Genomic DNA, 26,488 nt, shown 5'->3' on the forward strand with positions numbered 1-26,488 from the left:
ACAATAGCTCTATGAAATGGATGGGGCAAATACTACTGGATTCATTCAAAACAGGAGGAAACTAAAGTTGAGAAACTGTGATTGCTCAGGGCCCTTCAGTGTTCATTCTAGCACCTCTCTCCCATGGTACCCTCTTCACATTATGGTTACTCTGAAATAATGAGTGTAATGATGCCACCCATGTGCATATATGGCACTTTTCAGTGTGCAAATCTCACATTCATCTTCTCACTTCTCACCACATAGATTTCTGGGCATTTCACAGATGGGCTGCCCAAGGCTTCAAAAGCCAAGCAGCCAGCCCGATATCACGCAGCGAATACAGAGGCTGGACCCGGCCTTCTGACAAATCTGGGCTCCCTGTGCTTATGGATTTTAATCACGCCAAGAATATCAAGGGCAATACCTTCAGCGGATCCAGGTCCAGGACAAGAGCAGGACACGTTCTTCAGCACTTGGAGGGGCCCACGCACGAGTGGCCCTGGTCCTCATCGCAGCGACCGGCACAGCCAGTACTCTGCGCAGGTCATTTAGTATAATCTGCAGCAATGATGTGATTTATTGATGGCTTTTATTCCCCACTGGGATGGCATGAAAATAATCAGATGAATAATGAGCTTGTGAAGATGGATGCGCTCTGAGCCAGCTCCAGCAGAAGGGAATTATACGCTGGGCTTCTGCCTGCAGCGGCACAGGACGATGGATGTTTCTGCAGAAGGCTGGGCCTCATTTGCTCCTTTGGCAGTGAGTCCTTCTCTCCACAGACACAGGGAGGCTTAAGAGGTAATAGCGCTGGCATCTCCCTGTTCCAGGAGTAGAGATGAGATGAGCATGGATGGGCTCAGGGATGACAAAACAGCATCTCATTTTGGGAGAAGAGCTGCATTTAACCCTGTGGTAGCTGGCAGAGAGGCCACCCTCTCTGAGGTTTTCCAATGCGTGAGACCCAGGCAGGGCAACCTGGAAGAACCAGAACTAATGCCTCGGGAAGCCGTCCACAATCACAGAAGGATGGGGGCTTGGTGGGAAGATAATAAAGTTCATATTTCTAGCCTCTATGATTCACCCTGCCTTATACAATACAGGGAATTTGGAGACTACGTTGTCTAACTACCTCCATTTGTATTTTAATTTATTTTGTGGGCCGCTGGGGCTGTGGTTTCAAGATCCATCCACATTTCTGTTGGACATCTGATTTATTGCTTTTAAACGCTTCTAACAGTGCATCTACCCCAGTTTACTGACCACTAATGCAGGGATGGACGCCCAGATTACAGCTGTTCCACAGCTACACTGCGGTCACCCACAGTCATGGCTCTGTTTTTAAAAGTAAGAAAACAGGGTCAAGGAGTGGGGAGAGGCTGGGGGCCATTTGTCCATCGTAAGGATCTCTAGTCTGCCCTTAGCAAGTGGGAAAGGTATTTGTCCCTCTCCTGACCTCTGCATGGCCATTCAGGAAAGAACTTCTGAGTGGCCTTGCTGGGGTGTGGCCCTAGTGAATAATCCCTGCGGCCAGGGCACTGTGATAGGCTGAGCAGGGTCATATGACTGAAAGTGGGTGGAGCCCTTCTTTACCTCCCTGTGGGGACAGATAGGATAGGGAAGGGACACTTAGTCCTTCAAGGAATGAAGGAGTCTTGGCAAAGAAAAGCAGCAGGTGTCCACGTAGAGATGCACCATCACTCCCAGAGGGGGACACCAGTGCTGGTCATGGGGTAGGCACCTTTGTTGGGGAGGTGAACAAGGGAACCCCTTTCAGGAGCAATGGGGTGAGTGCATGTGGCCCACAGCTGCCCGTCTGGAGGTGCCCATGTCCTGCAGTAGGATCCCTCACAGGGCACAGGAGCCCCCATTGCCTCTCTGGTCCCTCTGAAGAGCTGAGCAGAGAGCAGCGGGTCCCCTCCACTTCCTACGCACTCCTCTCTCCACTTCGCACCAGCCCAGAGTCTTTGCTGATAAGATCACCATGTTTGTGCAGAAGCAGAGGCAGGGGCTGTGCTGCAGAACCGTGATAACGGAGCTCCATTCTCCGTTCTGCTAAGTGAGCCATTCAATCCTTGGTTGACCATGTCATCTCTCAGAAAGTGGAAGAAGAAAAAAGCGGACAACAAAAAACTGGCTATTGAAATGGGCAGGAAAGGAAATTGAGAACAATCAACAACTCAGAACATGGATGTAGACCAGGTGTGTATCCATACCTGCCACACTCACCTGCTGTCACCTGGGAACACCCAAGCCTTTGCAGGAGGTCCAGGCAGGGCAACCTGGAGAGCCTGAGCTAATGCCTCGGGAAGCAGCCCACAGCACCTAGGATGGGGATTAGGTGAGTCAGCTCCCCAGTTTCCTTTCCCTTCTGTCCGGCAGCTCTGAGGGGCACTCTCCAGGGCTTCCCAGGGCTGCCCGCTGGGTCTGACCTTTTTTGCCCACAGTGGTAACTCGCATGATGACACACACTCTACGCACTTCATTCCCTCTTGCCTCACTTCGCTCCCCGGCCAATGTTTCCTGATCACTCTCCAAAACATGACTTTCACTCAAGTCCTTGTCTTAGGGTCTCCGTCTAGAAGGATTCAAACCAAGACAATGGGACAGCCAAGAAAGTAAATCTGGAAACCAGGAGACATAGTAGTAGAGTGGATAATTCTACAGGCTGTGGAGTCAGTCTGTGTTTGAATCTGCCTCTACTGGTATATAAATATTTAATATAAAAGTGAGTGTTATATATAAACTTTAGGAAGTAGATTTCAGGACAGACGGAGATAGAAACTCTAGGAACCAGAAGATGGTTCAAGGATGGGAGCCTTTTAAAAATTCTAATATACAAATAATTCATTCCTCAGAGGCAACCACAGAAACACTGTGACTTCCCAGGATGCTCTCTGGGGGATCAGGTGTTTAAAAAGTGAAGGTGCAGAAGGACTGGCCACAGCAAGGCAGAGAATAAAGACTCCCACCTCCAGCCTGTAAGACCAGTGTTTGGAGGCCAGACCCCAGAATGCACTGCAGCTTGCAACTATCGCAAGGACAACAGAAAGGGCTTTGTTAAAGTATGTTCCACATGAACTAGAGAAGGAGGAAGGGACAGGCCAGTGCTTGCTGCAGGGTGCGTTCTTCATGGGTGGCAGACAAAAAGCAGAACTGTTGAACTCCCATACTGCTCCCATCTCTCCTGTCAAGTCAGAAGTTGTAAAACATAAGAGGTGAAGACAGAGTCAAGAGAAATCAACATTCAACTAAAGTCCCAGCAGGTGTTGATGCTTGAAAGGGTTACTAGGCTGGTAGACATGAGCCAGTGAGGCTGGGCTTGGGCTTGGCAGTGGTGAGGGCGGATGGGCAAGTGGTAATGGGGAGTGGGCTGCAGGGCTCTGTCCTTTGTCCCAGGATGTTTTCCAAGAAAAAAGGAAGATCCTAAGCACAGTGCTTGTCACAGAGAAGACTCGAAACTAGTGTTCTCTCCCCAGGAAATTTGGGGAGGTCTGTAGACCGTATTTGGTTGTCACACCGTGGGGACGTGTGTGTGAGGTGTCTTGACATGTAGGGGGCAAAGTGATGCTGCTTAACTTCCTACAATTTACAGGACACAATAAATAATTACCTGTTCCAACCTGCCAACAGCACCAAGGTTGAGCAATCCAGTTCCAGATGGATGACGACTGAATGAATGGGTGAGCCACTGAGCACCCACTGTGTGCCCTGGGAATGCACAGATGAATAGGACGGTCCCACCCTCAAGAGCTCACACTCCAGTGCAAGAGACAGACAAGTAGCTGCGTTGTGTGAAATGCACTTTAATGGAGGGGTTATGAGAAGATGCAAGAACCACTAACCCCACTTAGCAAAGGTACCATGTGAGCTGGGCTTTGAGAGATAAATGGAAGTTTGGCTGGGACACAAGATGAAGATGAAGGTTGAATGAAGGCAGTCAGTGTGCCTCTGTGCTGGGGCTACTGCGAGCAATCCATTGTGACTGGAGTGCAGGGTTCTCAGGAGGAATGACTAGAGATAGGATGGAGGATGCCAAATGCCAAGGTAAGGCCCCCATTGACTTTGTTAGTCAAACACAGGATTCAAAAAAATTGTTGATCAGATATCATGAGCAGATCAATCTCTTTAAATTAAGAATATATTTAATGTCTTTTTAGTTAAAAAATTTCTTCCCTCATGTAAAGAATTAGTAGGACATTAATCTCATTCATAAATCCACCATGATGACCTCACACCACACACAGTGGAATATACTGGAATCTTCCAGAGCAATCAAAACACTCTGCCCCATCCACCTTCATCAACACCTTTCTTTGCCCTGAAATGTGCCAGACTTTTTTAAATGAATATTTTAATAATGTTTGGTAAGTTTCCAGAGTTGTATAACCATTACCATAATCCAGTTTTAGAACATTTCTATCACTTCAAGGAGTCCCATGTGTGTGTTCATATTCAATCCCCATTCCTACCCTCGGCCCCAGGCAGCCACTAATCTGCACCAACTTCAGACATTTCATATAAATGGAATCATACAATGTGTGGGCTTTTGCCCCTGGCCTCTTTCACTCGGCATCATGTTTTGAGGTTCATCCTGTAAGAGAAGGAATCAGCAGTCTGTTCCATTTTATTGCTGAATGATATTCCAGTCAGTTGTCTATTTAAAGATGATGCTGGTTCTAAAATGAAACATGGGTAAGGGGAGGAAACTAGAGTGAGGGGACCAGCTAGGGGACCACAGTAGGTTCAGTCAGAGACAAAGAATGTCTGAGCCAGTGGGGAGACAGTGGGCATGGAGGGGGTGGCGATAGGGCTGTAGGACTTGAAGGCAGCTCAGCACATGGGTCTGCATAGGGAAGGGGAGAAGCCTACTGTGGGGAGGGGTCTGGATTCCCACAGGGCTGGGGAAGGGGTGAAGTGAGGCTGTTAGCATCTCCAGGCAGATTTATACCAGCTGATGGGGCAGAGTCTTCACAGATCCCGTCAGCCCTGAAACACTCCTAGTGGCCTCTGAGAGGCTGGCTTCTTGGGCCACTGGGATGAAAGCAGTGACAACATGTCTGTCAACTATGCAGATGACACAAAGCTGTGAGGGACAGCAAAATTGGGGATGACAAAATTCAAAAGAATCTTGGCAGACTCAAATGATGAGCCATGACAGAATCTAGGCAGCTTTATGGTGGTAAGATCTAAAAATGCCAATGGATTATGGTTTTCAGAACACTTGTCTGCCTTCCTGGGATGCTGTGAGCTGTGTGAGAGCGAGGACAGTGTCCACAGGGGTCCCAGGAGGATTGTGGGACAGTGACCCCAGTATCTTGCTCCAGGTTGTCAGGGTTTCCTCTCTCAGCTTTCCGTGGGAACAGGCGCTCCTCTGCTCCAGCAAGAGGGTCTGTGCCTGCCTAAAACCCCCACAGGCTCCCAAGGTCCCCACATGTAAGGTGACTGTTTTCCCTGGACCACCCTTCGAGTGTCCTTCCTCAGATGACAAGCCCAGCATGCTTCTCCATGCGATGTTGACAAGATGGGGACTCATGTCTCTTCTTGCTAATCTTCATGTGTGTCTGTTCCTTAAGCGTTGCTATGTGTTGGCACGAATTTATCCCAAGCCCTGGTACACAACAGGTGGCCGTCCTAGTAGCACTAACAGCACAATGGCACTTTCTTCATCTTTGTATCCATCTGCGCCAACAGAGGGCCTGGCCTGTGCTGGGCAGCACATAGCTGGCTGTCGGATGGGTGCACCAACCACCTGGATGATGGGGGTCTGCCCAAAAAGGAGTCAGCTCAGATTCCCAAGTCAAGCAGGGACCCTATCACTGTACTCTATTCACTGTGGCCTAATTCTGGAAAACTGGAAATTCTAGTAACATTTACTGTAATTTCTAGTTATAGAAGTAGCATATGCTCTCTGAGGCAAATTTGGAAACTTTAAAGCAATGTTTTATTAATTTCTTTCTCTCTCAATGTATGCTCATAATATTCATTCATTCATACTTATACATAGTATACATACACACACACCACAAATCTTTACGGTAGCAGCAGGATTTTCAGTTACTTGAAACATGTTGCTGTCGCTAAACCCCTCTGGGAACACCTTCGCCATGAAGGCTGACTGTCCCATCAGACGCGGGCCCCACGGCTTGTTTGCCCATTCCCCTCCCGCCGCCCCTTGGGTTGTTCCACATGGGGCTCAGGAGTCCCTGCTCAGCTACCTGGTTCTGCTTCCCCCCCTCATCCACCTGCTGCCAGAAGCAGCAAGCTCCCCTCCACTGGTTCCCTTGCTCCAGACCCACGTGCCCCTCACCGCGACAGCCCGCTCTGCTCTGCTCCCTTTTTCCACCCCACCAGCCAGTTTCTAGGACTCCATGTCTTCCCGGTCCTGGCGGTCTCTGTGGTCATTCCTGGCTCTCTCCTGCCACCTCCTGCCCACTTGCAACATCTCTAGCACCCTGGCTTACAACGCTGGGACAACCCGGGAAAGGACAGACCCAACCCAAGGGCAGACAGCCTTCATAGGTTTAGTTTTGAAGCCCCATACCTGCCTGTTATCTGCATGTTAGCACTATGAGAGGCCCGATTCAATTGCATGTGAAATAGTCCTTCTGGATTTACATGGCAGTAAGCCCGACTATAATCCGTAAGGGAATGTGGATATCAAAAAAAAAAAAAAAGGAAAAAGAAAAAGCTCATGCCATTTCTGGCCGTCTTTGTGCACTATTCGTAGGCTCAAGAGCAAGGGGAAGTCATAGGTCGCAGATTTCAGATCATAATAAGGAAAAAGCTTCGTAGCAGGAATCATCCTGCATGAAGTGAGCGCCCGGCACAGGCAATTTCAAGAAAGACAGGATCACTTACGCCTCCAGGATTTCATCGCTCCCCACAAGCACTTCTTAGGACACTTCTGAACTGGCTGCAGAGAGGAACACCCAAACTATCTATGGGAAGTGTGAGCTCCGGCGGACATGTGACCTGTCCTGTGCGGCCCGTGCCCGGGCGCCACTAGCGCAGAGGCCTTCGGAGGCCACGTGAGCTGTGCAGTTGCTCCCTGGGGCAGGTCCTGACCAGGCCCCTGGCGGACTTTGCAGTCAGTGCCGGGCCTCAGCAGACGGGGGCGGTAGCCAGTCCCATTCGCTGGGACATTCCCGGGGGGCCCGGTGTCTTCCTCTCTCTCTGATGCCTGCAGGCAGAGCCCACAGGCCGTCTCACTTCCCGCTCAGCCCCGTGATGCTGCCAGTGCTCTGAGGTCCCAAATAAGCCACGGCAGCTCCGACACACACTTGCAATGCACATTTCCCTCCTCGGGGCCTGTTGTACGGAGCTGTCCACAGGGTGGTACACGGGTGCCTAAGGGAAGGGCTGCAGTTCCCTCGGAGCAAAGTGTTAAAGGGCCGAGGCGGAGGGCATGTGAAAAGATGTGTCTGCCAGACGAAAGGGAGGCAGGGGGCTCGGGACGGGGAGCTGGGGAAGAAGGCGCCAACATGGCGAGCGGCTCAGCCTGGCTGGGGCTGAGGGGCTGCACAAAGGGTGCGCAAGATGGGAGGCTGGAGAGGCAGACGGGCCCGAAGAGGAATGGCTTTACTAAGAACTCGGATTCCTTCCATCTGAAGGCACGGGGAGCCACGGCCAGAGAACAGCATGTGAGGTGCGTGGGTCCTTCCAAAAGCCAGGGGCCACCTGACAGAAAGAACGGAAAGTTCTTCTCTGGATTCTTGACGTCTCGGCCGCACCTTGCCAGCGGTGACCCACCGAGCCTCGTCCAGCCCACGTGGGGAGGGCGGGGCCTCGCTCTCATGGACACGCATGCGGATCGGCCTTCCATGCCCACGGGGCTTCTCCCAGCGTCACGGGGACTAGAGCCAGAGTATGAATTGCAGTGTTCGCCAGTTACCTTTTACGCAGACATGGTCTCAAAGACAACCTTGCCTCCAAGGAACCCACTTCTGTGCAAAATTGGAAAACTGGTTGATGATGTTCATTCATTAATTTTTACCATGTTCCAAATCACCCAGAGGCGGCTGGCTTTATAGAAGGGTGTCATCACCTATTGAAAACTCCGGTTACAGCGCCATTGGAGAGACAACACCTTTGATGTGAGGATGCTGATCTACTGCCTACGGTGTGTGCCTTGAACCGGCAACCAGTACCTGGGGCCAGGAACCAAGGGGTGGGCGAGGAAGTGCTTGCTGGTCACTGTCGCACCTAATGCTTCACTCACAAAATTTTTGCATCCCATCCCTTTAACTCAGGGCTCTATTGGTTTAAAGATTTTAGTCTTGGTAGAAGGTTGCTTCCACCATGGAGAAAAAATGGTTTTGAATGCTTGGCCATTTAACTCCCTTATGCTACTGTGGTGGTGGAATAGATACTACGAAATGCAGGAAGAGAAGGGCGTGGAAGGAACCCAGAAGATCCCCCAGGAATTCTCTTGACACTGCTACGTCGGTGGTGAAAACAAATGGGAACTACAACCAGTGGTACTGAATTGCAGTGCTTGCCAGTTTCCTCAGAGTAAAAACTCCTACTGTGGCCAATTTCAAGCTGCAGATACGACATTGCTGCGCTATGACTATGCAGCTGGGGTAAGGTGAAAAGTAGCTCACCATTACATGGTATTTCTACCATACATATGAAAAATGTAAATAACCTCATTGTCAAATTATTAGGAAATGATGAGTTTGGGGTATTTATTACACTACTTTTACTATAATTTATTTATTGTGAGTTTACATAATTTTTTAATCATAGCTGTTTTTTTTTTTTTAATGGCCCACAACACTGCTAAAAATTTACTACTCTACTCTCATAAACTAGTACAGGCCAGATCCAGCACACCACTGACAAGCAGTTCCATAGAGAAGGGACATCAAGGGCTCAGATCCCTCAGAAATGAAGACTTGGGTCATCCTTCCTGGTTGAGGGACTCTTAAATATTATGAAGGAGATAAGGCACAATAGGAGTTCTGGCTTTGGGTCCCATTGTAAACACTAAGACTAGAGTAGCTACCTATATTTTCTTCCATTCCATGAATTTATGGGTTTTACCTAATTTTTCTTGTCTTCCCTGTCAATAGCCCATTTTTTGGATAGTTAACTTTACAATCTAGTTTCTGGTCAAATCACAGAATGTGAGAGAGCATGTGATGGATTTGGAGGAGGAGGACCTCCTCAGAGGCCCTGGACTTTGACTTGAAACTGGTCATGGTTCTTATGAGACACTGGGTCGTCTCCCTTTGATAAACAGATGGCTGAATTTTTTATTCTATGAAAGGATGGAGGGAGTTAGTCTTTGTAATTCGTTCCGTATTTTGTAATTTGGTTTTGAAGGAAAAATATAGGAAGAAGAAATGTTATTGATATGGCAAAATCCCACAATAACACATTCCTCGTAATACAAAACTGGATGTAGCAAAATTAGTAATTACCTGTGGCCTCTGCCCAACCTCTGTTCTTGAATGTGGGCAGCTTCGTTTACCCCCTGCTTCTGCAGCAAGGCTGGGGAATATGGATGATGAAATGGACCAGGGAAACAGCAGGCAAACCTATTTGATAAAGTAGGGATGGAGGCTCCTAGATCACTGGTATTCTTCCCAGATTAGGACAATGAAACAGGCACTGGCCATGGAGGAGAGCCTTAGAATTGCTCCAACTGTCCTAGAATCCCTTCCTGCTACAGAATCCACTATCATTCTATTAATATTTAAGCTGGAGCTGACAACCGCTCCCAATGGCACCATATGGCTGCTGGGCCCTGGACCCAGTTGAGTCATGCCGTGGGTGTCAGCTCTGCCATGCAGCTAGCTGTGCCGCCTCCAGTTATTTGTTTCACAACAATGCATCTCCCATTTTACAAGACTTACATTTAGTTGAACTTACGTATAGCACCGCAACAGGGCTTTATGGTACTGGACACCAACGGGAAGCTAGTGAATATTTGTATTTTGTTCAATTGATTTTTGGCTTCCCAGAATTTGAGCCTATTTCTACAGTTGAGAAATTCCTACTGTCTGACTCAATATGAGGCGGTCCTGGTGGTACCCAATACTCAGTTCCCCAACCTCTCTCACAATTAGAGTAATTAGGTGCAGCCAGGATGCAAACCTGTCTGGGATCTGACACTGAGTGATAGTAACAGGGGCATTTTCACTGAACCAATTCTGCAACACGGTTTGGCTACTTTGTCTTCAAACTTTATCTTTCTATCTTTCCAGTGACTCCATGAGTTCCTCATTTTTTTTTTCAATAAATTTTCTTCTTGGACAACTGTTCTTGGTTGATGCTGAAACTAAAATCCTTGGTTGATACTATATAAATAATTTCTAAGGTGAATTTCTAACTTTATTTTTTTGACTAGTGACCCAGGAAGTAGGCCCACCCACTAACAGGGCTCTGGGCACGCAGTGGGTCAAAGTGAAATGATGAGCCGATTTGAGCAACTGTGCAATCCTTGAATCAGTCTGCTTCCAGCATCAATTTGCTATTTCCTTGGTGAGCTCTTTGAACTCTCTGCCTTTAATCTCTCCTTCTTTCCTATGGCTCGTCTTCCAGCCCCTACTGTAGGGACAGGAGAGGAGCCCTTATATCCATACAGCTTCATTCTCCTCCTGTATTCTTTCCTCTCTTCATTAGTGCACATAAGGAGTCAAGGACTGACTGCATACAGTGCTGAGGAGTTCATGGACATGCGTGCAAGCACACATATATTTCTTCCAAACTTAGTGTCAGAAAAAGTGACCTGAAATTCCTAATTCAGAGAAAACAACATGATTGGTCCAAACCCTAAGACAAAACAACAATCTTTCAGGGACAGAATCTCATAAAACTTTTATGGAAAGAAATACTTTTGTTGTAATCAAAGCATCTCTCTTTCCATTCTGGTCTTGATATTGGTGTTATTTTCCTAGGTCATACCAATAATCAGGAGCATAACCAGAAGTTCAGAACCAAGTCTTGCTTGCATTTGTACATTTCACAGAACTGTATAAATTCTCATCATTAAATGTCCTGGGAGGGTCCATAGATATTATCTGATGTGATTACACACACACACACACACACACACACACACACACACACACACACACAGTGTTCAGTAAGAGGAAGAGGCTTTCTATAAAAAGGCAAGTCTCAACTTCCAACTGAGCTCACTCATCTTTAAAGACCCTCCTCATTTGATTGAAAGTTAATTTCTCCACCCAAGATATCAACCTCTTCTCCCACACAGGCCCATTTTAGAAGGATCTCAGCAAGCTTTGCACTTTGGAAAGTCTACTGTGCTGGTTTTTCCACCATGGACCGTGGCTTTTCCTGCTGACCATGATACCCAAGGCATAAATTGAACAGACCAAGCTTGTGAATATACCCAGATCCAAATGCAGAAGATAAAGGATAGATATGGGCTGCTGCTCAATGTTTTCATTGTAACACAAAGTAACAGAAAAAACTCTGATTCACTGAGGTTCCAAAGGTGCTGTTCTCTGGGTTAGCAAAGCAGCTCAGGGGTAAACACAGAAAACTAACAGACTCAAGTTTTTCTTTGGCCTGTAGGAAGCTCAGACCTGACTTTGTAGCCCAAGTTTAGTTATGATATGAAGACTTTATCCCTACCTTATCTTAACCTTCAATTTCCTAATATAATTACTTTAACCTTGTCATAAATATTTCTGTAAGTCATTGTTTATTTTTCTGGAAAACAAGGTGAATTTATTTTTACCATTCTAAAATTTCAAAAGAATCGTAGTCTCCAAATGTTTTAAGGATATTACATATAGGTCCTGTGCACCATTTACCTGGTTTCCTCCAATGATTATGTTTTACACAATAAATATAACAAAATATCAAAACCAGGAGCTTGATATTGGTACAATGTGCGTTCTAGAGCCTATAGTGACACGATCTCCTGTGTGCTACCCCTGTAAAGTCACACCCACTCCCCTCCCCCACCACCCTTAACCCCTCATAACCACTAACCTGGTCTCCATCACTACAGTTTTGTCATTTTGAGAATGTTATATAAATAGGTTCATGTAGTATGTGAAGGTGAATGTATTTTTCAAGTATATTTATTTGCTCATTCATATTCTTTCCCTAGGTCATTTTCATTTGCGATTTTATTCATACATTCACATATTCAAGTGGCAAACTCTGGGCTAGGGCAGCCACTGCTGAAGAGATGTGACATTTTCTAAGCACCCCTGTTGTCCAGTATCTTATAATTTGTTTAGGAGATAAAATCCAGTGAACTGACTTTGGACTTCTGGGTTCCAGAATTGTGAGGGAATATATTTGTTGTTTGAAGCCACCGTGTTTGTGATAATGTTATAGCAGCTCTAAGAAATGAACACACTCCCTGACAACTAGGACAGTGTCTTTCTGATACATGACAAGTGTTCAAGAAATCTTTTAAGAAGTTCTTTGAATTCAGAATGAAGGGAAAAGCTCTTCCAAAAGGGAATTCCTGGAAGGCTTCATGGGTGTAGGATTTGGGCTGTTTCTTGAAGAATCAGGTGAGTGTAATAGAAAGAAAGAAATGGAGTGAGGCATCATTTCGAGCCCAGGAGTGCGAGGGCAGTGCACTGGCCCAGTGTGGGTAGGATAGAAAAGAGTCTGCACTGGGGACAAGTGAGGGAAGCACCGCAGTACAAATGTCATGGCGTCATTTGTCAGTCCATGGATGGGTTTTCACTGGCTTTCCTCCAATACAAGCAATCCTGCCCATGTGGGAAACTTTTACAGATTCTTCTTCTGAGATCTGAGAATGCACAGTGGAATTCTGTGGTGTGCTGTAGAAATCCAAGTGGGACTTCTTGGCTCCGCTGCCAGAATGCTATTTGGAGCCTAGTAGAATAGAAAGAACCCTTTCCTTCCTCTGAGAAATGACTCCGTGAATCACTGACCGTTTGTTTATCATCGTCTTAGATTCTGCAGCGGTTCTAATTCACAAAGCCCGCTCATCCGCTTAGTGGGGATATGGCAATTCACATAGCAAACCGATGGGCTTGTCATCTGTGTTCTAGAACCCTGATGCTTCATTCCCAGCATCCAAAAAGAAAATACAGCCAACTCTATTCTATCCGCCATTCTGCTCAGGCTCTGTTAATGAGCACATCGGTGGGTCTACAGCATAATGCAAATTAGTGTTGGTGGTGTTGCTGATGATTCTGATATAACAGGGTCTTGACAGGCCTTGTAAATTCTCAAAGGCAAAGTCAAATTACTTCAATACAGTTGCTTATTTACCAGAACTCTGTGCTAAATAGAACATTTTATTCCCTGCCCACATTAAAGAACAGTTATCCACAACAGCAATCCCCAATTGATAGGTTCCCCCAAATCTCTGCTCATTTTTCCAAGATACTCTCTGATTCCCAAAAACAATTGCAAAAAAGTTTGGAACTTGAGAAAATATATAGCTTTTGAATTGGAGGCAAGATATAGGTAGACCAACAGGACAGAATGAAAAGTCAAAAAATATCCTGATAGGAATTTAATATATCCTCAAGGTGGCATTACATATATGTGGAGAAAACAAAGATTTTTGACAATAAAAGGTAACTGAATAGACCAAACTGAATAGCAATGTGACAATAACTGAACTGAACCCATATGTCACATGATACCACAAAACAAATTCCAAATGGACTATTTATTTAATAGAAACAATAACACCTTAAAAGTACTATATAAAATATATACCCATATGATGGGAAAGAATGTTTAAGGTATGATGCCAGTGCCAGAAACCATATTAGACTAACAAATTTGTATGCAAAATTGAAACTTCTGAATGAGAGAAAAAACAAACGACAAATGACAAAACCATAAGAAAAAATTGCAACGACTATGGCAAAGACGTAACAGCCTCTTGTAAGTAATTCACAAATGAGCTACAGGGGTTAAAAGCAATTCTTGCCCACATAGTCCAATTCAGCTAAGCACTCTTAACACCAGGATCTTAACACAAGTATACGAAGTCTATTTATTGGAGTGCCTAGACAAAGAAGTCGCACAAATATCCTATTCTACAGGATATATCTTCCTTGAATGGATGCATACCATAATATGCAAAAAATACACCAAGGCATTAACAATGGTAACTTTTTGTTTTTCTTGTGTGTATTTTCTAAAAGTTTCTGACAGGGATATGCTTCACCCTGGAAGTGAGGGAAATTTTTTTGTATCAGCCCATGTTCTTAATTCAACAGCAACAGCAACCAATTCTGGATATTTTAAGCCAATAGGTGATTTATTAAGAGTTCAGGGCAGCTCACTGAATTACACAACAGGCAGAAAACCGGTTTGGGGCCCGAGCAGACAGAAAGTGCTTCCAGATGACACTTCAAGGTCAGTGTGGGCAGAACACATGAGCTGTCTCCTGAAGCGTTCAATGCTGATGCGGACCACCTCCATCTCTGCCCCGGGAGCTGCACCTGGGGGCAAACCCACTGTCCCTCCTGCCGGAGATCTGCACCACCTCTGCCTCTTCTTGCCACTTAGCTCCCTAGTCAAAGTCGGGGGCACGGCTGGCAAAATGACCTGGACTAGGTCACGTATTTGCATCCCAGGATGTCAGAGAAGAGCGGCATTTGGCATTTTCAGCTTTCACAGTGGGCAGATGTCTCTTCATGTCATTAGGACACGTAAGGCAGAGAACTCTCTAAACACAGGAAGGTGGTTCGTATGCTCAATGGCTAAAAGAACAGTAAATCTCCACTACATAATACACTATAAAAGTAAAGAGATTTTCATCAAAAATATAGAGGGAGGGAGGACTGTGAAAAGCAGCAGTAGTTTAGAGGGAATTACGAAGTTGGGCTGAACATAATTCAGGCAGGCATAATGCTTCCACTTACTGCAAATTATCTTTCTCTCTCCTTAAAATATTTTTCCCTTTATTATTCTCCCTAAGAGTCTCTGCTAATTGGTACATTATTGGGGGATTAACATGCTTTTCTAAAATGAAAATTCATTTTTATAATACTTGTTTTCAACTGATATGGATTAATTTGGTCATTCTGCATTTTAATTCCTGCTTCAGAAAGTGGCACCAATCCTATCTAGGAATGGATTAGAGGGAGATGAAGGAAAATGGGAGCCCTTAGGAGACCTGGATAAGGAGGTGCAAGATGGAGGGATTGGTGTATGGTGAGAGCACAAAGGAAAGCAAAAAATACAAGCATAAGACTTAAAAATTTGTTTGCAACATCTGTAGAACAGGAAAAAGATGAGAGAAAAAAAATGAATTCTTCCTTATGGACTCAAATGGACCCCAAATACGGACAATTATTACTGTGATCCAATTATCTTATAGGATACAAATTATTCCAAAATGTAAATGTTGTTTAGAAGTAGATTCTTACCATCAAGTCCCATGGAAGCACTTAGGTGGATGCTCCGTTCATCCCCAGGCGTGTGCCCCAGAGCGGCTGCAAACTCCAGGTTGGAGGCATTTACCGGCTGATGTGCTGGACACTTGCAGGAAGGCTGGCCAGCTTCGGAAACAGGAGTAACTGTGCCCCTCCTCGTGGACGCTGTGCCTCACCTGTGATGTTCACGTCCTTGCACTGGCGGCGAGGAAACTGAGTCAAATTAAGCCAGCTCCAGAAAACTAAGATAATAAGTGGTGTTTATGGCATGTTTTCTGGATCCCAACCCTGCTTATTTTTCCTATCGTTTTAGTATTTACCATTGCTCTTCTCCTCTCCCCTATTAAGGAGAAAAAAAGTGTAAGCCACATTAAAATCTGTTTTTATAAGGAGGCAGGGCAAAAGTAATAAATATGCACATCGGCATTTGCTTAGGAACCTAGAATATAAATTCAAGGCACTCGCTCTTTATTCTGGTAAGACATCAGATCACAATTAAATCTTCCTCAAATTCTCTGTTGTCCTGGTAACTGCTCTCTACTTAGAACATGAGGGTGAGATTGCCCAAAAGGGTCTGAAAGAAGAGCAAGAGCTTATTAAGGAATTCTTTCTGGTGTTCATAACCACGCAAGCTGTGCCAGAATGGCAGCAGAGTTGGAGAAAAGCCGTCCTTCAAGTTATCCCAATTGTTGCGATGTATTTGGGCTTTGCTGCCGTTAAGAGGCTATATGCATTGTAATAACAAGATTGGCTATGGCACACAAAAATATTGACAATGAATAGTACTTGGGATAATCACAGATTGCAAATTCTCTTAAATGCATTTGACTCTTAACAGATATATTTAGAACTAGATGAACAGTAGCTAGGGGGGTTTCTTAAAGTGTCAAATGGTGTGAATGAATAAAGATGGTTTTAAAGGAGCCATATTGCTTAGGGATTAAGGCCAACTGGAACAATTCACTTAAAAAAAAAAAAGCCTCCAAGCTCAAGAGAGCACCTCCCCTTAATTCGACTGAGGTATACAGCCTTCAATCTTTAGGACTCATGCTGGCAGCCGGTGATGGTTTGTATCTCTCCATTTGCCCAAAGAAGTTTTTAATTGTTCATTTAAGTGGGAACTTGCAACTCTTGTGAGATAATGTTTGTAGCAACAACAAAAGAGGGGAAAAAATTTAAATAGCAGTCATTTTTATTTTGGCTTAACAGATTTTAGCAGGAGGACTCTGAATATGAATCGGCTTCATTTTTAAACCCTTAAGAGAATTTCTGAAGCAGCCCATAAGGTGCCACTTTAGTCAGAGGCAATTAAAACGAGCCTAGAATAGCAAGAAAGAAAATCGAAGATTTGTTCGGACACTGTAGGAGAAATAAGTTAGAAATTATATGAATTTCATTCCTATACCCTCCCTAAGTCTGTGTGCGTTTATACTCGTGCATAAAACTCTTCCGTAGGTTTTGGAGGTGGGAATGGGACAGGAGGTATGGACTAAACACTAAGAAATGTATATTGTTATGTTTTAACTGCAACAGTGGAGTGTGTTACAAGCACTTACTAGAAAGGACAGTGCAGACTTTTCCCCATCGGGGAACAGCTCTTCTCAAGAGTTGAATTCTAGTCCTTCCTTGATAATTTGGGTGCATTAGAAAAAAATAAATGTGTATTAGAACTTTTCCTCTCTAGGTATTTTTTCTGCATGGTTCTTAAGGATAAAGTTATTTTTAAAGTCAAATTCTTTACAATACAGAGTGACTTGGACACTCTTAGAAACATGGCTTCTCAAAGTGAAATATCAACAGCGGATACCCATGGATTTCCTACAGGTACCATTTTTAAAGTAGCCTGCACCATATTCTTCTAGCCTGTGAAAAAGCTAGCTAATGATGAATAAAACTAATTAGTATAAAATAAGACCGTATCTGCATGGTAGCTGCTCACAATGTGGAAAATAACTTTTTCATGGCCTATTTTCTCTTAAAATGTATGCCCTTTCCCATCCCTAATGTGTTCTGTATATGTAAAATACTCTTCACAGCAGGACCCAGGCTTGGAGGCCTTAAAACCCAGTAAGAGAATCCTGTAGTTTAATGGTCCTTAAACGCTCAACATCTTTTTCACTTAATGTAAAATCCATCTGATCTAATAGCTGTGACTGAATTATAGATATCTAATTTTTTCTATTAAATGTTAATCTTCTGACTTGGCAGAGCAGTAGAAGCTCTAAATTATTAAAAAGGCAATAACCTCTCTAAACTCTTTCCTGAATTCTGAATATTCCCAGGGCTGCTATCTTGAAAAAAAAATTGCAAACCTGTTTAAAATATAAAAACCAGGTCCATTAAGTACAAGAATTTGATGCCATATATCAATTATAGGGGGCATTATTTCAGTGACGTCTCTTCTGTTATTTCCCCAAATGGTATGTACATACACACGTACACAAAATGGGGAGAGCAGCCCTCACAAACCTTGGCTCTTTTTCATTTACATGACATTTTTGTGACCTTCCCATTTTGACTGAGCTCCTTCATCCTCAGTGTTCGTTCATGCAGGCATAAATGATGAACATGCCCTCTAGCGTGTAAGCGATGGCACATGCACGATCATGCAAACGCACGTGCTCTCACTGCCTGGGAGTCTCACTGGAAACGCCATCTCCGCTGCAGCTTCAGCCTTCGCTTTTTTTCTACCTCTATAGTCATGGCTCTTATGAGCCAAGGGCCCATATATGTAGTAAGAAACAGAAGCCATGCTGAGAAGCAGGTTAAAATTTACCTGGAGAGGCTGTTCTAGACAGTCTAGTTTCAAATACCTAAGGCCAAAACAGGCGAAAGAATTTCCCACGGCAAAGTCACAGATCAGTTTAGTCAGGGACATCACTGAACACAACAGGAGCTGAAATAATCTATTTTCCATTTTCTGTTTTGTGCACATGACATATTTTTGGTGCTATTTGTTTTTTCCTCTTTCTGAAAATTACCACTTTTAGCAGCCAAGAGTAAGGTCCAGGTCATTGTTTTTTTTTCTGGCAGATATGTGCTACCATACATTGCATGCTCACCAAAGGTAATCTTTCAACCCTTATATTGGTGCCAGAGGCACCACCATTACTTTGATGCGATTTATAAGAAGAAAATAGATTGCAAGGTTGCAGAGCCCAATGATGAGGAAAATAAGAGTCGATAGGAAGGAGTTTTCTTCTACCATAGTTAAACAGATGTCAAGAAAAGCTTGTAACCAGTTGCTATCTAATGTCTGGCATTAGTGTAAGCAGGCATTGATATATTTAGTCATCATGGACACCAAAAATTAATTTGAGACTCTTTTCCCTTTTCTACTTTGCAACAAGTAAACCAAGAACATGAACCATTCAGCCAGGTAAGAGGCATGTGTATGAGAACAGTTTCCAGGTCCTGGAAGGAAGGAAACTGTTGGAAAAAAAGCTGGTAACCCCCGGTGGTTAAATGCTCATGTTTTCAAGCTGCAAGACTTTTAAAGCAGCAATGATCCAATGCACTTAAAATAAAAGAACATTTCAAACTATATAACATTTGTTTAGGGTCAAGAGAAAAGGTTTAAATAAAAAGCAAGCATTAGAAAGATGAAGCTAAATTTGTCTGGGATCTAGAACAGTGCAGAACAGCTAGCAATTATAGTCACTACAATATTAAAATTTAAGATGTTTATTGCATAAATATTTGACTTTAATAGTTCTTTATATCATTGATCTTCTGTCAAAAGGAATGAGCTTTTCTGATGAAGCAAGAGTGATAATAAAAAAACTAAACAATAGAAGAGTAATCCTTTTCAGCAAAGGACTGTACTCCCATCGTAATTCAGTAATTCTTTCAGAGCACTCACACGTTAGACAGAACTAATCTCCCTTCCTCCTGGCCGTAAATGCTGATCTCAGTTTACTTTCTGAACACAGAGTAGCAGAGAGACCAGCGTCTCCCATTATATATGGTCCACTTGTTTACTATCTAAAACGCTTTAGCCTTCAGTGCTATAAATGCAATCTCTGACTTTGATATCAAACGGTGAGTGGATAGGACGGTCCTCCACACAGCTGACTACAAGGTAATGTCATTTTTGTACTTTGGGCCCCATCGTTCTCTGTACCCAATTCTCCAAAGACAGCAAATGGACTAGTTTACCTTGTAAATCTTTTACAAGGATGTTCAAAACAGTATTCCACAGAAAACATTTTATTGATGGTTGAAAACAAAATAAAATATACATAAGGTTCCCTCCCCACCCTTAATAAGGAAAATATAACACTGAAATGTAAGTATTCAGTTAATAACTTTCTCTATTCTTCAACAGGTGACCTAAATAAAACTTATGAAACAGAATTCAGCATTAAATATAAAAATTAAGGAATCCAAATATTGCTTATGTAAACTCTGTGTATCTACCGAAAGAATTAAAAATATATCCAGTTCTGACTTTTTACTGTTGTTTTTACATGGAAGAAATACCATGGCTTATTGTTTGGTGGGTGAAGCTATTTTTGAGGGTCCTTTGTCCTTGTGATTATACAAAAATGGGATGAAAAATCTGATTCAGGATACTCAGATTATTGCTAAGTCACATTCTGCAATTTAAAAAAAAGGGCTGAAATAATTCATTTGTTCAGTTTATTTGCTAGCAAACTAATAATTTTCAATCTGAACGGTAAATAAAATATTAATAAAAATAACAAAACAAACTTTCCTTATGAGGTGTAGTTAATAAAAATGGTTGGTTAGAATATTTACTATATTTTACTATCTTCTTACTTTCCACATTCTTAGAGTTTACTATATTATTGCATTTTTGTTTAAAACCTTCAAGACACTTTCTAAAAACAATTCTGTAATGCTAACTTTGCAAGAAAACTGCATTTCACATTATTAACCTCATTAGTGCAACTTTCCTATAAATAAGTACAAAACATTTGGAGGATGCATGTATAATGAGTGCTTGGTTACTATAGAAGCAAATGTCAAAGTAATTGCTAAAAACGTCTAAAACTTTTGACACCAAAAACTCTAGTATACCATTTATCATACATTTCTCTAAATACTGTGGCAAGAACCATCACCACAAGTAAAAATTAAGATACTGTCGTAGAGATACGAGGCAATTTTTAAGATCAATTTTTGATATAGTCCAGCCTTGCCTTTTCTTAATCTAAATGTAATTTAGCACTGCAAACCATTTCTGAAGAGAAATTGATTTTAAAAAGCATAAAAATTACTAGTGTAAGAAGAAAAAAATATGTACCTCCAAAAGAAGTCAAAGGCACTCGTAAAGTTACTTCAACAAAAATGCAACTTGGCCAGCCAAGTTATAGTGCATTCCTTGAAACCGAATCAGGTCTCATGGCTGGACTGAAGATCTGAAAGGTCATTTGATCCACTTAACCAAATTAGTTTCTCCAAAAGAAATCTTTAAGCAGTTATTTTGACCTATCCCCTCTTCATAAGGACCAACTCAGATGGTTCATATTTTATTAGGGACTCAACAGTTTAAAAATACATAGCTAATCCAAGACAAGGGGTTTTGTTACTTGCCTAACTGTAAAATTAACATATATAGAACATAAGATTTGAACTGACACTGAAAAACTCCGTAACATATCATCTAATTAAAAGAATCTTCTGATGGAGCAAAATAATTTTATTTCCATTATTGTAGCACAGTAAGGTCCCGAAAGGCCAAGGAGCTGCCCGCAGAATGCTCAGCACCAGCAGGTAAAGCGGACACTGGCCAGTGGGTGCCGACCACTAGCACACAAGCCCTCGCCGCATCTGTATGATCTGCAGCAAGGCTGCCTGCACATCTTCATCCATGTGACCCTTGAGAGAAAGAAGAAAGGGGAGGAATATTTTATGTTATGTTCATTTACACAAGAATTCTAAAGACAAAGGCTTTATCATAAGCCTAACTGGTTGTGATTCACCAAATGCTAAATCCTCACCATCACGGTGATATTCTAAAGGATTTACTGGAAAAAGGAACAGAGCTCTATCATGGAAATAAAGAAAATCAATTTGGAAGTAGTACACAGCAATTGCTCTTAACATCTATATCAGAAAACAGACGGACAAACTTCTCTTTCACTTTTAGAAATTGCTTAGAATATAGGGGCAGCATAAGTTATAGATGAGCAAAGTAAACTACAATTATTTTCCCCTTATTAGTTTTTTGTAATAAGAAAATGAATGAAAAAAATCTCCATATTTGTATTTCTTATAAAAGGGATCATATATATTATTTTGCAACTTTCCTTTTTACCTAATGTCATAAAATATTTCCCAAGTTATTTTTCCAATTATTTTAAGTTATTATATAACATCCTACTGTATGGATGTATCATAATTTCTTTACTCAATCCCCCAGTAATGGATGATTAAGATGTTTCCAGTCTTCATGGGCAGATTCCTAGAGAAGTTGTTACAGGGTCAAAAACAGGCTCAATTTTCAATTTTGCTAAATTTACAAAATCTATAGACATTATAACAATTTACACTCCCACCAACAGGATATAAATGCCTATTTCCCACAATACCCTGGCCAACATTATAGATTATCATCTTGTTTATAAATTATCATCTTATTTATTAATATTTGCCAATCCCATGGGTGAAAATGGTACCTCCTTGTTTATTCACATTCCCTCCATTACTGGTGAGGTTGAGATCTTTCTACAGGAACGTTAGCCATTTACATTTAGAAAGAAACACTTTAAACTTAAAATGTTGGCAAGAGGTTGATTAAATGCAAGTCAATGCAACACCTCCTTCCCCTTTTCTTTGCTTGAGCACTGGAATAGGTTTCAGTGTAACACTCCCTATTAATATAGGTTTCAGTATAACACTCCCTATTAATATAGGTTTCAGTATAACACTCCCTATTAATATAAAGTTTTGCTTCCAAAATCTGTTTCTATAACAGCAAGATGTTTAAATTTCAAACATTAGCCATAGTTGACTAAACTGAATTTCTTAGTTCACTTTATGATGCCAGAAGGCAAGACTATTTCAAATGCCAGTTGGTTTTCTTCTGTTTCATTAGGAGTCAGAAGAAAATAATTCCAAATTTGGAGGCACACACTGTACAAAGCGGGAAAGCCTGTTACTTTGCAGTGTCTTTTGGCCAGAGCGTGCTCGTCTTCCCGGGCTAGTATCGGACCCGGCTGAGTTCCCCGCCTTCTCTAATACAGGCTTCCTACACTTCTCTATTTTCCTCTCCTGGAAGTCCCATTCCACTGTCCATCAATAGTCTCTAATAATTGCAATATACTTTCAAATCTCAGCTTATTTTCTATCTACTCAAAAGAATGTAGTCAAAGATATTTTCTTTCCTCGTACTATTCACTCTCTTCCATTGGTTTCCCCCTCTTCTCATACAGAAAAGGCAGGCTTTTTGATTTTAAGAACTCAATGTTATAAAGCTTCTTCCCTTTTGTTTTACCTAGTTTTTTAAAAAAAATGACCTTCTTTGAAGCTTTCTCTTAGCATCTGTCCTTTTTTTTTAACCGTGTGGCCAGAAACTTCAAAATCCTAAACAATTCCTATTTTATCTCACCTGCCATTCTAATATTTTCTCTTTCAGGACATCTTCCTAAAAAATCTATCTGAGAATTTCTGGGATGCTGATCATGGGTTTCTAGAATGCATTAAGTATAGTATCCTCCATATTAGTATGATTTTTAAAAAAATAGCTTTCTCACTACACCTCCAAAAAAGGGAATTCTTAAGCTTATGCTTCACTGAGAATAAGACTCAATAAGTAAATATGACTGATAATTTTCTAACAGAACCATTTTTTTCCTCAAATTATTACATTCCTGTATATACCTTGTCTTTTTTTGCACTTTTGTAGTATTCTCCACATTTCAAAGAAATACTCTTAAGCTCCGAAGAAACAAATTCTGCTCTCCTCTTTTAACTGACAACATGTGTGGATGGCAAGGCACTATCTCCAGCTAGCGACACCACTAACGTGTTCTGCCATCACATGTTGCCAAACTGTCTATAAAATGAGTGACAGGCAGATGGAGGGAACACTAAATTTAAGATGTTGTGTTGTCATATAGCTTTGTAAATTTCTCTGGGAGATATGCAAGCCATGATTAAAAGAAACACAATTATTTTTAAATAAGCATATGGGGTACAACTACTTTAAACATCAATGACTTTCACAGAAATTTACTTGAAAATTAAAAAAAATTTACTGCAAAATTACTCCTTTCCCAAGGAAAAATAGTTCTTTACCTGCGCAGCACTAAGAAGGTGTGTCCGATAAATGGCTATTACCTCTTGATGCCGTCTGTCAGCATCCTGGAGATGTGGGAAGATGGACAGACCAGAGAGTGAGCATTCATGCATTCAAACACACGGAAACTTAGGACGATGCTGTCTTCAGGGCTGATGCTAAGAACAGTGGTATTATTAAAGTGCCCCCACTACATCTTCTGACAGACTACCCTGGACTCACCAGATGCACAATTCTATAGCATTACAATAGTATAAATTTTTCTAATGAATGTGTGGGAGCATTCATAGCAAAAGCAATGCCACTTACCCTAGGTAACATGAAATTATTGCCTTAGTTCACCACCACATTATCTAGACACTCACTAACTTACACTTTGTATTACTGCTTCCCATCTTGTCTCCTGGCCTCTAGGCTTTACTCCCTTATAATGTTTCTAAGACTGAGACAGCTCTTTCCTCATATCACTTTTGGCTGAGAAACCTTGGGTGACAGACACGTCGTTATATGTAAGAGAGAATCTAAATTCATCAGCTTGATTCTCAACAGCCTCCACCATTTGGCTGCAAATACAACTCCTGTTACTGGCCAGGCTGATCAACACTTCGCTGCCCTGTGGGCGTGCCGCTTGCATGCTACCCCCTGCCGTTCTTCACAGTATTTCCTTTGCCTGGAAGATTCTCTATTTTCCTTTCACAACAAAAACAGGATCTAGCTGACAAGCTCAGACCAGGTACTCCCTTCCTCTTTGAAACTAACCCCCACCACACCAGTAATCTCCTCTTCCTGGAAATTCATATCACTTAGAATCTGGAACTGTAGTCTCAATTCTACGTTTAATTTTTTTTGTCATGTTATTTTACTCTCCATGGATCTATATTTTGCATCTTTAACTACTCAGAACTTCTTGGGAAAGAACTGTGTATTCTCTTTATCCCTAATGGTGCTTAGGTACAGTGTCCCAAATAAATAATATACAAATATTTCCAATTATTGAAGGGACTGCCATATTCTTTTGATGACTCTTATCATCATTAATTTGTAGGCCAATGGTATCATAAAATGAACTCTTAAAACAACTTTCTTCTATTCAAAAACAACTCATAGCCAATTCTTAACGAATACAAAAATATTAGTTACAATTTACATTTGCTTGGGCTACATGTTACTTAGCTTTTCCATGTATATTAGCTCATTCAATTAAAAAAGTAAACAAATAAGTAATCAGTCCTTATTATCCTATTCTATAGGTGAGGAAGCCGAGAGTTCAAAGGAATGTTCCATGTCACTTGCTTTTAAGTGACAAGGCTTAGAGCTGAGCTCCCCTTTTCAGCTTCTAAATCCAGATGCTTTTTTAAAACATACTTTGGAGATATATATATATATATATATATATATATATATATATATATACACATATATGTATCCTTATATACTCTTTTAAAATATAAGGATATAAGGCATAAAACCATAGGAATGCCTACCTTTATTCATAAGGATAAAAGTTTATTAAAAAAAAGCCTCCTTTAGTTTAGAAGGCCAGTATTTCAAGAGTATGCTGGGTTGAAAAGATACCAGATTGGGTGTCAGCAAGTCCCAGGGTCACATCCTACCTGTATGACCCCAGGCACCAAGTATTTTCATCTTTGTTTCCTTAAGAGTTAAATGGGAGGAATAAAACCTTGTGAGATTGTGATGAAGATAAAGTTTAAAGTATATATGAAGTGTCTAGTGTAGTACCTGGCATCAAGTAGGCACCAAATAAATGACATTATACCACTGGTATAAGTAACTTTAGCAAAAATGATTACATTCTTGGATTTGAACACAGCCATGAGTCAGGCTGGTTTCTAAATAACCTTTACGAACACACTCGCGTGAACCCGCCCAGAGGGGCACGAAGCCCGCGGGCCTGGGCGCTCACCGCCAGCTGCTGCTGCAGGGACCTGACTTGGCGCTGCAGCGTGTCCGTCCGCTGGCTCGGCCTCTGGCTGGGACTCCCGCTCGCGTCAGTCAGTTGCGAAAGGCCGCTGAGTGCCTGTTTCAGCCCCTCCACATCATTAAGCAGCTCAGTTATCTTATTAAAAAAAGGACAAAGTTGTGGGAGAAACAGATTATGCACTGATACAATTATAATGAACATCTTAAATGGAAATCATTCCTTGAGACACAAAATTTATCATCATATACTAGAAAATTAATGGATGAATATTATCAAGATTATTACCAACAGCATATAAATGGTAAAATTTCTTTAAATTCCTCAGTAAACTCTGTACTAAAGCATTACCAAACTAAAAATAAATAAATATCCTAAGATTTGAGTGAGACCTCCGTCTTCTTATTTTTAGGTAATATGTAAGTACCTACAAAGGTATTTACACTATTTTACAGGTCATCTGAAACATACAAAGGTAGGGAAGATTCTCAAAGTTTGAAAAAGAAAAGAGCACGGCTCATGTAAGTCTAGAATTAACTTACGTGCTTGTTTGTTTCAAGAACGTATGACTTTAGACTACACTGTCTCAAAGAGGCCAAAAAGCAGGAAGACTGTTCAACTAGCAAAAAGAACACAGGCTTTAAAGTCAGACAGAGCTGATGTTTAGCCTTAGTTTCCTTATCAGTGAAAGGGCTAAGAACATCAAATGCAATTATAAATACATACCTGGGATATAGCACATGCTTAATAAATGGCAACAATTACAAGTAGTTATTAATAACTTGCTACTATAATCATGTGTTATTACATTCATAAGCACCCTCCAAACATGAAGAGAGAGCATTTAAATTCTGGATGGTAAGAACAGACAAAATCAGAAGGCTACTTGCACCTTCCCACTGAAGGGGGCTGGGGATGTGTCTGCTTTCACTC

The 26,488-nt window shown here is 42.0% G+C and overlaps 1 protein-coding gene across 3 annotated transcripts in view; it reads right to left on the minus strand.

Moving 5' to 3' along the window:
- Positions 1-19,543: 19,543 nt before the first annotated feature.
- Positions 19,544-26,488, minus strand: part of UACA (uveal autoantigen with coiled-coil domains and ankyrin repeats) — a 96,745-nt gene continuing 89,800 nt past the window's right edge. For 2 of the 3 annotated variants that reach the window (XM_073212095.1, XM_073212097.1), the window contains exons 15-17: positions 25,541-25,693; positions 23,616-23,681; positions 19,544-21,194 (exon numbers count right to left, since the gene is read on the minus strand). In XM_073212095.1, coding sequence (XP_073068196.1) covers positions 21,123-21,194; positions 23,616-23,681; positions 25,541-25,693 — 291 coding nt within the window. In that variant the 3' untranslated portion in view covers positions 19,544-21,122. The remainder of the gene's footprint in view (positions 21,195-23,615; positions 23,682-25,540; positions 25,694-26,488) is intronic. The other variant, XM_073212096.1, reaches the window with a different exon arrangement.

Source organism: Manis javanica, chromosome 8 (assembly GCF_040802235.1).
Source record: "Manis javanica isolate MJ-LG chromosome 8, MJ_LKY, whole genome shotgun sequence".
NCBI lineage: Eukaryota > Metazoa > Chordata > Mammalia > Pholidota > Manidae > Manis > Manis javanica.